The sequence below is a fragment of the Lutjanus erythropterus genome, chromosome 13 (assembly GCF_056507025.1).
Source record: "Lutjanus erythropterus isolate fLutEry1 chromosome 13, fLutEry1.hap2, whole genome shotgun sequence".
NCBI classification, from domain to species: domain Eukaryota; kingdom Metazoa; phylum Chordata; class Actinopteri; order Lutjaniformes; family Lutjanidae; genus Lutjanus; species Lutjanus erythropterus.
In genome coordinates this window covers 19,856,657-19,868,782 of record NC_139329.1, presented here as the reverse complement: position 1 = coordinate 19,868,782, position 12,126 = coordinate 19,856,657, and the positions used below count along the sequence as shown (strand labels likewise).

Sequence of the window (12,126 nt, the reverse complement as noted above, 5' to 3'; positions counted from 1 at the left end):
AGTAGTCGATACCAGTACCAGTGAATTTCAGCAATTCTCAATACGCAATTCGACACCACACCAATCACATCGGGGAGCATATTGCTTATGAGTGCAAAAAGCAATTCTGTTACTGTTACTGCAGCTGTACTTGTCACTATTTTACACGTTATTGTTCTTCAGTTCTGGTAGCCATTCATCTTTTTTGGCATTCAAAAGCAGACTAAAACACTTGTAGGCATATGCTGTCCTTATCAGGGTCCTGAAATATTGCATCTCCGGTACCTCTGGTTCTGGAAAAAAACAGTACTGTCACATTTTCAGAATTTTGGCATTGAATTGGTACTGAAGTATTGGTTCTCGTGGCATCCCTACCTCTAAACTAGAATTGTGTTGTTCAGATGTGTTGGAAACTTAGCATTTACCCTGATAAATCTTATTACTAATTTACCTGTATCATAAGTTATATTTTGAATTTAAAAAAAGCATGGATATCAGATGTCAGAATAATATCTACAGGCCATTAAATACCTAAGATTTATACCTCTGTATCACATGCTATATCAAGTTATTTGGGTGTTATTTTACACAATAAGTGTAGTGATACTTTTACACCAATAGATTCATTTTGTGGTGAACTGTTTCCATTATTTTGGGTATAATTTTTTCTGTTTCAGTGTATTAAATTCATGTACATAATCATACATTATACATAGTCTGTTCTTTGTGAATCATCATAAACTTACCCCTGTTGTCTCTCTCTGGTCATTAAAGAAATTATTTGCCCTGGACCCTGAGGTGTTCTGCGGCATAAACATGGTACTTTTTAGCTGTGAGACACAGCAAAGCATGACAAATATTTCACTATATTAATCTCAATACTACACCACTTTTACTGTAACTATATAACAGCTCTTAACTGGGGACGTTTGGGAGCCGGACAATGTGTAACCTACTCCAGAGTCACCTCTTGAGGGCAAACCCGCTGTAGACTCATCATAGTTGTGTTAATGTATTTGTATTATGACCATCTACCCGGCCCATTCACACTCTCACCTGTGTGTGTGTGTGTGTGTGTGCGTGTGCGTGTGTGTGTCTGTGTGTGCGTGTGTGTGTGTTTGCGTCACTCCTTACTCTTCCAGATCCATATTCAAATTAACACCAGCCATGAGTGTGTAATGGTGCAACTGATTGGTTACCTGAGTGAATGTGAGCATGTGGTGTGTTATTAACATAGTCTTTCTACTAGCTGGACAGATGTGAGATGCAGATGTGGGCTGCAGCTGTGGTGTTCTGGTATTTACTTTGACATCCTATCTGCTTAGGCCTTTTGTCCCTCTTTGCTTGCAGGAGCTGACTGAGGAAGTAGTGGGATCTCCGATTCCTGAGCCAAGGCAAAGATCCAGACTCTTCCGCTCCCACTCGGAAAGCTCAGACGAAGTGTCAGAACTGGACCTCTCCCACGGCAAGAAGGATGCTTTTGTCCTTGAGGTGTGTATCTATAAAAGTAAATATGAATAAATATGCAACTATTTCCATAGATAAATATAACCATTTCCATTTCAATAGATTGATGACACAGATGCTGTGGAGGACATCCACTCCCTCCTCACTGATGCCCCTGCCCCCACAGGTATGTTCTATCCACTTACTCCACAGCAATTATAGTTTGTTATTTCCTGATTGGGTTGGGGTAAATGCCATTATTCATCTGCTTCATCATCCCTGTTTCTATTTACTCGTTCCTGTCTTCAGGTTTCTTCAGCTGCAACACTGAGACCATGCCTGGGATTTACAACTGGACTTCAGCAGTTCAGGTAACTCTTGACAATACAGTGTGATTTCCTTCACAGATTATAGCAAATCTTTTGTTATTCTCACCAAACTACCAAACAACAACCTTTTTAGACAATATTCAGATATTAAATGTTCAAATGTTAAATTAATTTTAACGTGTTTTTTTTTTAAAATGCCAGCAACATGCTCCAAAAAGTTGGGACAGGGATATGTGTACCATATCACCTTTTCTTGCTTAGTAAACATTTGGGTACTGAGGATGAAATTGTTGACACTTTGAAAGGGATTTTCCCATTTTAGCTTGATAAATGACTTAAGTTGCTCAACAGTTCCAGGATTTCTGTTGTTGTATTTTGCTCTTAGAATGAATCACATATTTTCAATGGGAGAGAAGTCTGGACCGCAGACAGGCCAGTTTAGTACCCAAACCCTTTTACTATAAAGTCTAGCTGTTGTAACACATATAGAATGTGTCTTAGCATTGTCTTGCTGAAATAAGCAGGGACGTATCTGAAAAAGATATTGTCTGGATGGCATCATGAGTACCTTTCAGCATTAATGGTGCCTTCACAGATGTCCAAGTTTCCCATGATGTCATGGGCACTAGCACACCCCAAAACCATGACAGATGCTGTTGGTTTTTGGCCTTACCCCTTCGATACAGGGATTCTTGCTTGTGAACGACTGAGCCTTTCAAGGAGGCTCCTTTAATACCCAATCACTATACTCTCACCTGTTACCAATTAACAACCTGTGGAATGTTCCAAACAGCTGTCACAACCTTTTGGAAAGTGTTGCTGACATCAAATTAAGACTTGGTGTATATTTCTGAAAAACAATAATGATTATCATTTTGAACATCAAATATCTTGTCTTTGTACTGTATTCAATCGAATATAGGTCAAAAAGGTTTTGCTAATCATTGCACTCTGTTTTTATTTATGTTATAGAATAACATATAGAATTGGGGTTGTTTTTTTTCGAGGTCTTTTTTAATGTATCTATATTGTACACATTTAATATTTTTCACATATAGCAAAACAGCAACGTGAATATAGTAGCCAGTATGAGCAAGTGTGCCAGTAGGGCAGATTGCAAATTACTGTGCTGGAATTTAGGAAATTAGGCCCCGTTCATGCCATGTGTTTCTCTTACTGCCTTCCAGATGTTTACATCGGTGAGAGTCTTTAGGTTGAGTAATGCCAATCTCACTAACCAAGGCTTGAACAAGATCTTCACTGACCTGTGTGAGAATCTACTAAAGGTAAGAAACCCTTAATAGTAATTACATAGGGGTGTGTATCTCACTGACTGAGACGATTCGATACGAATCTCGATACATGTTCAACAATACGATATATTTTATAAATGTTTAAGTGGCCAACGATTTGGTTTGATACGATTCAGCTCTGTCATGATTCGATACGATATGATGCAATACAAGACAATGCAATGTGTCAGTCTTTACATTTTGATTCAACTAATGCTACGTTTGTAGAGTGCTATTAGTTGCCAAAAAATCCTGATAGTTTTACTAAATATAGTAACAATAGAGACAGAGAGAAGGAGATATCACAGTGATGTTTATATCTTATTATGAGTCTCGTGTAAATGAGGTGAGATAAATGAGAAACTTAAAAACTGTTGAAAATTTCAGTATTTTTGCATAAATGATCTGCAGCAGCATTTCTCATCTTTCTTATAAAACCCAAACGTATTCTACACTTGAGCGTTGTGAAAGATTGGTGGTGCGACGTGGTACAATGTCACTTCTGTCGGTGTTTTCAGCGCTGTCTGTTTTGAGCAAATGAAAAGGAGAGGGAGGAGGGAGCGCTTGTTTTTGTGAGCGCGGCAGCAGGCGTCCAGCAAGAGCGGTGCAGGCAGAGACAGCGGGAGAGATGCACTTGTATCTAACACATTAAAGTCCGATGCATCGGACACATGAGTGAATCATTACACCCCTATGATTACACCATATGAGGTGCCATGTTTAGCCTTTGTTACACTCTGTTGCTCTGTTTATGATGGTACTTGGAGTTGCTGTGTTTAGATTGAGTACTTACAAACTGATTCATTGTGTTTGTTCCAGAGTTTTTACTTCAAGCTGCGCTCTATGATCCCCTGCTGTCTTTGTCATCTCAACTTCGCCGTAGCAGTGCCAGAAGAAGAACTCATACAGGTGAGAACTCTCAGCCCATCTCTGATTTGTGGAATAGCATACAGAACAGAACTGATATTAAAATTAAAATTTCACTGTACCTCTGTCTGTCTGCCTCGCAGGTTGCAGTGACAGCAGTTGCCATGACATTTGACAAAGACCAGACTCAGGAGAAGCCAGCAGACAAGCCAATCGCCAAAGGTCTGTCTGGTTAAAGGAGATTATATATGGCATTGGGAAGTTTTTAATGTTTTCATCTTACCCAAAGTCAATAATACCTTATGTTCATGCAGTACACATCTTTGACAACACTGAAGTTTTAATACCACTTTTATTGAGCTTTGTTTTCCAAACATTTCCATTGAACCAAAATGCAAAAGTACATTTTCTGTTAAAAAGATACTATATACATTCTTTGTCACAAGTGAAATTAGTAGATTAGATTTAATTAGACAAGCCACTTCCTGTATCTTTGGCCAATTTTAAAGCTGTTTCTCAGTAGAGCTGCTACTTGTTCCCATGGTCATGCAGAAACTGAGCTAAGAGGCCAATATCAATATTCAATAAACCTTGAAACTGCATGTAGAAAAATGGAAAAGCTTTTAAGAGTTTGTTTCAATAGTAGTGAAGTACAGAACTATCCTTTTAACACCACAGTAGTCTGAACAATGTAAGTCATTCAAGAAACATCACTTAAGTTATGCTTTGTGTTCTGGTTAAAGTACCTGGATGATTTTGTGGACATCTTCACAGGATACAGTGAGACTGAAGAACAGCTGCAGTTTCCCTTGGAGTTGTGCGCAGACTTGTCATCTGCCAACACTCAGCCATCATCCAAAATCTCAGGTAGCCTTTTCCCCTTTTTTTATTGACTTCCTAACCTCCTTCTTTGCCATACCTCACTAACAGGCATTGCCCGTCTCCTCCACTAACACTTTAGGTACAGTCTCTTTACTCACCCCAGCTGCAAAACTCTGCCAAAATCAGCTGGTTATGGTTCGTTCAGCAGGTAAATAAAGAGTGATGTGTCATAGCTCAGTGTGTTCTGTTGATTTGAACTTAGATGGCAGAGTGATGTAGATGAGACGTCCTCCCAAAGCAGCGTGGCTTACTTTCCATTCACATGAATCACATAACAAGAGCACCTTAGCGAATCCCAACCATACACATAGGCCTTTTTTATGTTCAAAACATTTAGGACTCTTTCTTCCGACTGGCACAAAGTGGTGCTCAGTGCAGTGCTGCAGTCATTGCTGTTTTCAGACTGACGCAGTTGTCATTTTCTCACCCAACGCCCTCGTTGTGTAAGTAGCAAATGTGCTTGTGCACATCTGTGTGTCCATTGGTGTGTTGCTCTTAAAATGAGGTGTGGTCAGGTGCATTGTTGGCACGTTGCTATCTTGAGGCAGCAGAAATCGAGTAAGATGCACCTATGTAGGTGGATTCACAACATGTGCACACTCTCCACCTAGGGGTCTGCAGATAATCCAGAGGTCATAAAAATTAACATTTTGATTAATAGCAATTGGGCTGTACGTGGGTGAAATAGGGTAATTATCTCCCCCATTAAGAGAGATGCACATTTACACACAGCAGCTGTAACTTAATTGATTTTTCAAATCTGACAGGATCAGCCAGGATCTGTTAATATTTTGTTTTCTCTGACATATTCGAAAAGTCTTGCGCACAAAGTTCATACAGTGAATAATTTGGAGTAGAGCAGCTGTATAAATTCTGACCTCCATCAGATCTCCTCTGTTTCTCTGTCCTGTCAAGTTTACAACTGCAGTTTTTAGTTTTGCTGTTTAAATATTAACAATATTTTCCACACTGACGTTACTGCACACATGGAAATATAACTGAAAGCAGCCTCTCTGATTATTAAAGCATCTTTCAAATAATGCCCAGCAGCACAAGCTTTCCTGGTGATTTCTTTATTGTGTGTTGTATTGATGTATGAGTGTTTTCTTTAACAATCTACTTTATGATTGGCTGCTTTCAGTCATTAATGTGTATGTTTCTAGTAAGTTAGTTAAGTTCCAGTCAGTGTGCAGTAATGTCATAGCTGTCATGTTGCTGTGCTTCATGTGTAAATGCATATAGCTTCTCTCCATCATTAATCATGATGTTAATTTTTATGACCCAGCATGCTCCACCTGCATGCTTAACCACAGTGGCTGTACAAGTTGGTCATTAAAGCATCCTTGTTTGCTTCTCCAACTTGCTGAATCCACCATTTAAATAGCAATGCGGTACAGAAGTGCACCTTGCTCTTAAAAGGTTGCATTCATGTTATGCCCAAAACACACCTATGATTAATTAAGAGACTAAATTCAACGTCTTTGCATCTTGTGCCTTACTTTGCACTGAAAGTATGCGCTGCAAAGTGGAGTTGGACCTAAATGCACTTGCGTCATACACTTTAGATCATTTGCTATAGATCTTCTAACTGTAGGGACTGTAGATTTGAAGGTGAAAACTAAGTAACACATGCTGTGCCAGCCTTGTGGCAAGGGCAAGGGATTCACCCCAAACTCTTTTCGCTCGCTGTAAAGGACAAAGGTAGACTGTGATGTTTGTGTGTGTGTGACAGGTGTCCCAGAGACTACCAACATCTCATCTAGAGGTAAGCCCCTTTCTCCCCAACCATGTCCCCCTGACCCACCTCCCCGCTACCAAAACTACTACACTGCCCTGTTTTGACTTTTCATCCTTTTGTCTCGGACAGAGTTATCTTGCACCGCTCCCAAACCTCATCCACTTTTGTTCTTTTCTGTTCGTTTGTTCATTTTTTGTGTCTTTATTTTTTTTTTGTTTTTGTTTTTGTTTTTTTTTCTCTTGTTGTCGTTGTTGTTGCGTTTGTGTGTGTTGGGTTGTGGGCTGTGTGTGTGTGTGTATGTGTGTGTTTGTATGTGTGTGTTCTCTCCAGCTGCCTCCGTTGATTACGGTTCCTTTGCAGACAGATGCAGCACCTGGCTAGAGCTGCTTAGGCTGAAAGCTCACACCATAAGACGAGGATCAGTTAAGACAAGTAGGAGGACACAGTCTCTAGCACACTCTGGTGACCAAACCCACAAATACAGTTACACACAGTTTCACAAGCAATCACACACACACACACACACACACACACACACACACACATACATACATACATGCTCGCAAACACTCACACACCCCTCCATGCATGCCGCTGGGGGGCGGAGCATTGTAAATCAAGCACCAGCTTTTTTAGCTAGAGTGTGAAAGTTAAGGCCCCGCCCCTCAGAGGGATCTACAATCAGTAGCTTGGCTTTGAAATGCCTGTAGCTGTGGTAACCATGGCAACAAATTAATGGGAAGCTAATTTTATTTTTTGTTTTTGCCTTCAGCGTGCTTGTACTTAACTTGCAGCAATTTGATGACAGTTTCTGAAAGACTTCCTTTGATTCTTCTCTGATTTGCATTCGTGAATCTAAGCAGAGAATATGTCACGATTTGCGGGTATACTGCACACATACAAATCTTACTGTGGTAGAGATCACTAGGGCTGGGTTTAAAAAAATGATTTGAATCACTCACACACAATCCAAGATCAATTTTTTGATACGTGCATTTTCCCGTGGATGCATGAAGCTTTAATCATGTTAGGATTTGTGTCCATACCAATTTTTTTCTCTGTTAGCTGGGATGAAGCACTTGTAGGTGCCAAGTGGGGCTGCCCTCAGAAAGTCATCAGTTGGAGACCCTTCAATCAATCTGAGATTCCTCCAGTTGAGCATTTGTTGTTGTTTTTTTGTTGTTGTTTGTTGGTGTGTTTTTTTCTTCTTGTTTGTTTTCTTTTGTCAGTCAGTGTGCATTACAATAACAGGATAAAGCAAATAGAGGCATATAAAAATGCACTGGTTTAACACTTCAGTGAGGAATTATAAATAAATAAATAAATTATAAACATATTTTCTATATCAGTTGTTGCACTTATTAAAAAAGCATTCACTGGTGGTTAACTGATGACTGTAAACGAGTTTAGTTCTTGTTTTTTAGCACATACAGTAAATGCACTGAATTTAAGTATGTGAATGTAAGTTCACAAACCATGTGTATACATGCTGATAATTTACCACACAATAATAAAGTGTGAAGGACACCAAAATTCTGCAACATGTTTAGCTAACTTACATGTATCATGGAGGTTTTTTGAGTCAAGTGAAAATCTTCCTTTCAGGTATACAGGCAGTGTGGCACATCTGACTGATCACTGACTTACTGACTGACTGTTTTTAACTTTTTGCCATCTAGTTAGGTTGGAAACAGTGATACAGACATGCAACACGGGAATTTTAATTTCAAAATTAAGGATATCTTAAATATGGTGACTATTGACTATTGAATCAGTGTATCAATCCAGACTGATGGATTGTTTTACCTTTAGTTTCTTGTACAATTTACAGCATTAGTTCTATGAGAATGTCTTTCATATCTAAGCAGAATTGTTATTGTAACTTAAATATTTATACCTAAAAGAATCGATATCAAATCAGAAATTGAATCAAGACTGATCCAGATGATTTGGAATCAGATCAGTTCATGAAACCAGTGGCAATACCCAGCCCTAGAGATCATGGTGGGCAAGGGGGGCAATGCTTTTCTGCAAGATCTGGTATGGTTTTCAGTCCTGTGCATTGTAAGTGAACTACGATCTAATCCGAAGGTTCCTGGTTTGATGGATGTAAGCCACATCAGGTAAATTTGAAGTAAGACGATGGAGCATCTTTCACACTCTGGCTCGTGTACGTGTGCCCAGCTCAACTCATAGCTGTCTCTGTCCGTCTCCATTTTCTCAAACCTCTTTCACAAATGCAAACAGATACTGTATTCACACACACAAAAGCATACTCAGCTGTGCCCAGGTCTGTCCGTCTGTCTGCAGACACTGTGTAACTGTCTTGTCCGTTTGCCTTGACTGCATGACATGCATGGCAGTGCACGCTTTCCACGTGATTGTCTTGGCACCACACGTGCACACCACTGCATGTCAAGTCACATATGCACCTAATACACACACAGACAACAGACTCATTCACATGGAAGTGTACACGTGTCACTCTTGCTGTTCAAACGCTAACAGGACTGCATTTTTGCACGCACATTCCACATTCACATTTCTTTCTGCTTTAAAGTTCATAATCTGCTTTTAATTTTTCCACCATTTTTGAGTGTTTTCTGGTATCTCCATTTGTCTTCTTTCTCCCTCCCCTCCTCTTGTTTTCTTTTCACGTCTCCTCTTTCGGGCTTCTGTCTGCTCTCTCTGAACCTGCAGTCTCATCTTTGGAGCGCTCCAGTCCGGTGCCTGAGGGACGTTCCCGCTCACTGCGTTCCAACCGCTCATTTGGGGGCAGTTCAGTTGCCGTGGTGAAGATGACGCCACTCTCCTTTCTCCCTGGAACACGCATCATTAAATACCTCGGGATCATCAACATGTTCTTTATCAGAGAGACAACGTCGTTGCGGGAGGTACAACTACAGTGACACACTACACATGCATAGTCCCCAGAATCTTCTTGTGCAGAGTGTAGACATACCTGTTAGGGGCTGTGTCCACCAAAGCATTTTTTCCTACCTGAAAATGCCAGGCCCTCTGCTGAACACACTCAGCTGGGAGCACATGAGAGCGCTTTGGAGGCACATTGTTATTTCTGCAGAGTGTCTTTGGTTGCAATGATGTGGACTATCTGCAGACGAAACGGTTAATTCATGTCTTGGAAGTACATAGTTCCCAAATGTTGGCACAAGGTAGAGTACTTGCTCCTGTCCCTGCTCTTGACAAGGGTATGGCTGAAGTACGTAGGAAGAAAGGACAGACTTGCCGCTGTGTGCGAGTTCATGAGGTTTTGTGGAGGAAACATGTCGGTGAGTACCACTGTTTGATTCAAGAGCTGAAGTTAGCCTGAGTGTGGTTCAAGGAATACGAGCAGGACACAGTTTGTGGTCACCTATTTGTCTCAGCCCTTCTCCACTGTGACTGGATGGCTGGGTAAAAAGTGACTGTGAGGGGTGCAGTGTTTTACCCTAAGATGAACATTTTTAAACTCTTGGCGACCAGAAAAAAGCACCTTGTCATGCCGCAGACGTTTGTAGCAAAATGTAAATACGCTGTGTTCCCAAAAGAAGTAACTGAGAAAATATACTGGCCTCAGGAAAAATATTGTTTGGTGGCAATAATCTGGTGATGTTTCTCACAATACAGAGGTTATGATTCAATATATTATGATACTGTATCAAGATGATATATTGCTATTTTTTAATGTAATTTTAGGAAAACTGTCATTGTATACACACCACACCACCATATGCGTAATAGCTAAGTTTAAAAAAAAGTTGACTTTTTTATGCAGTCCAACCAGTGAAGATGCATAACATTACCTTGGTGGTTTAAACACAACACAAAATGAACCACTGCCACAAATATTTGCATATATCACAACAGGGTTTTGGAGAATTGATACAGTATCACAACGTAAAGTTGCAATACTTGAGTGTATCGATATTTTCTTAACACTCCTAAATGTGTGTTTTGTCCTCTGCAGGAAGGCGGTGTCAGTGGTTTTCTCCATTCATTCATAGCAGAAGTGTTTGCGATGGTTCGAGCCCATGTAGCAGCCTTGGGTGGCAATGCAGTAGTTTCCTACAGCATGAAAGAGTGTGTGTTTATGGAAAATCCAAACAAGAACCAGGTACTCACACACTCGTGCTCATCATTACCAAGTACACTATCTATACATGAACGCACAATGAACTACTCCTGGCATCCTCAGACCTCAGATATATTATTGTACTTGTGGTTTAATCTTCCTTCCTTTGTGCCTCCTCTAGGCTCAGTGTCTCATTAATGTGAGCGGTGATGCCGTCATCTGTGTCAGGGAAACGGAACAGGAGCTCATTCCCTCAAGTATCGGACAGACCTGCACTAGCGGAACAGATGGGGCAACATGACAGTGAAACACGGAGCCTCACGTTGTTTGCAGGACGCACAATCTGAGTGAACTTACTTTCTGAGTCTAGCCGTCCAAATACAAGTTGTTTATGTCTGCCTTAAAACTATGAAAGATCCACAGGTTTGGACACAGGTAATAAAGAACAAGTACTCACACACACTCAAAAACATGCAGTCTGTATTAATATAGGAGTGCAGGATGTTTCTCTTTGTTTTTCTATGTTTCAAGAGGGCATTTCTATAAGAGATGCTGATGTAGCTATTTGGGAATTAGGTCATCTGGGAGTGTTTGAAGATGTAAAACAACAGCCAAAGGACCCCTCTACATCTAACTTTCACCCATGTGTTACAGCCGTCCATATTGGGGTCACTCAAGGCTGTAGTGTGTCGGCCATCCCGTCGTGTGTGGGCACAAGTGATGCTTGAGGCAGCTATGAGTAATTTGTCCATCTGCATCTCCTAGGAGTAGTCATTAAATGACCATGCCAAAAGGGACACATTTGTATACCATCAAATCATTTCAGTACAGTCAGATTCTCACTCAGTGTTAGGCTGCTTCCCATCTCTTATCTCACAGAGGTCACATACAGAAATGTCCCGTGTTGGGGAACGTTTAAGAGCAACTTGTTACATTACAAGATTACTGCTATTAAAAAGTAACTTGATACCTACTGCGACAAGTAACTCCTTAGAGAGTTTCCTTGGTATATCTTGTCCCGACAATCTAATATCAAACTGGGCAGAGGTGTAACACAACTGAAAACATAGAAATGCAGGCTTATATAGCCTACAGCACATCATGTTTCAACAAGCAGCTAATGAACCAGTTGGGCTTCTCAAAGCACATGCCTATATCGAAACTATTAAAGTACACAGGCTCAAATCACATGGAGTCACCCAACCAATGTTCTTTGTATTTTACTCTTATAACACAGGAGAAGTTTTTCAAATTATGTGTGATATTCTGTTCTTCTGATAAGACTTCAGAAGTACAGACTATCATACACATATTTTGGGGCTAGTAAGTCTCTCCACAGGCATGGTGTTGGATTATTGGCTTGAAGAAAGACAAAACATTCATCTTGAGACCCAACTTGAGATACTGTGCAATTTCAGCATCTGCCAAGACCACAGGCTGTGTCTCTCCTCAAATGAAAAAAAAGTCACCCTCAATCTCCCCTACAGACAGATGCAGATGGCAGTGCTTCTTGCAGTGGTG

The 12,126-nt window shown here is 40.5% G+C and overlaps 1 protein-coding gene across 1 annotated transcript in view; it reads left to right on the top strand.

The window, feature by feature from the left end:
* The window catches only part of c2cd5 (C2 calcium dependent domain containing 5), a 33,554-nt gene extending 22,479 nt beyond the window's left edge, over nucleotides 1-11,075 (top strand). The window contains exons 17-30 of the mRNA XM_084733731.1: nucleotides 754-798; nucleotides 1,330-1,470; nucleotides 1,549-1,612; nucleotides 1,735-1,796; nucleotides 2,942-3,040; nucleotides 3,866-3,955; nucleotides 4,057-4,135; nucleotides 4,688-4,780; nucleotides 4,875-4,943; nucleotides 6,528-6,560; nucleotides 6,864-6,995; nucleotides 9,234-9,427; nucleotides 10,501-10,647; nucleotides 10,787-11,075. Of these exons, the coding sequence (XP_084589857.1) occupies nucleotides 754-798; nucleotides 1,330-1,470; nucleotides 1,549-1,612; nucleotides 1,735-1,796; nucleotides 2,942-3,040; nucleotides 3,866-3,955; nucleotides 4,057-4,135; nucleotides 4,688-4,780; nucleotides 4,875-4,943; nucleotides 6,528-6,560; nucleotides 6,864-6,995; nucleotides 9,234-9,427; nucleotides 10,501-10,647; nucleotides 10,787-10,906 (1,368 nt within the window). The 3' untranslated portion in view covers nucleotides 10,907-11,075. The remainder of the gene's footprint in view (nucleotides 1-753; nucleotides 799-1,329; nucleotides 1,471-1,548; nucleotides 1,613-1,734; nucleotides 1,797-2,941; nucleotides 3,041-3,865; nucleotides 3,956-4,056; nucleotides 4,136-4,687; nucleotides 4,781-4,874; nucleotides 4,944-6,527; nucleotides 6,561-6,863; nucleotides 6,996-9,233; nucleotides 9,428-10,500; nucleotides 10,648-10,786) is intronic.
* Nucleotides 11,076-12,126: the final 1,051 nt, after the last annotated feature.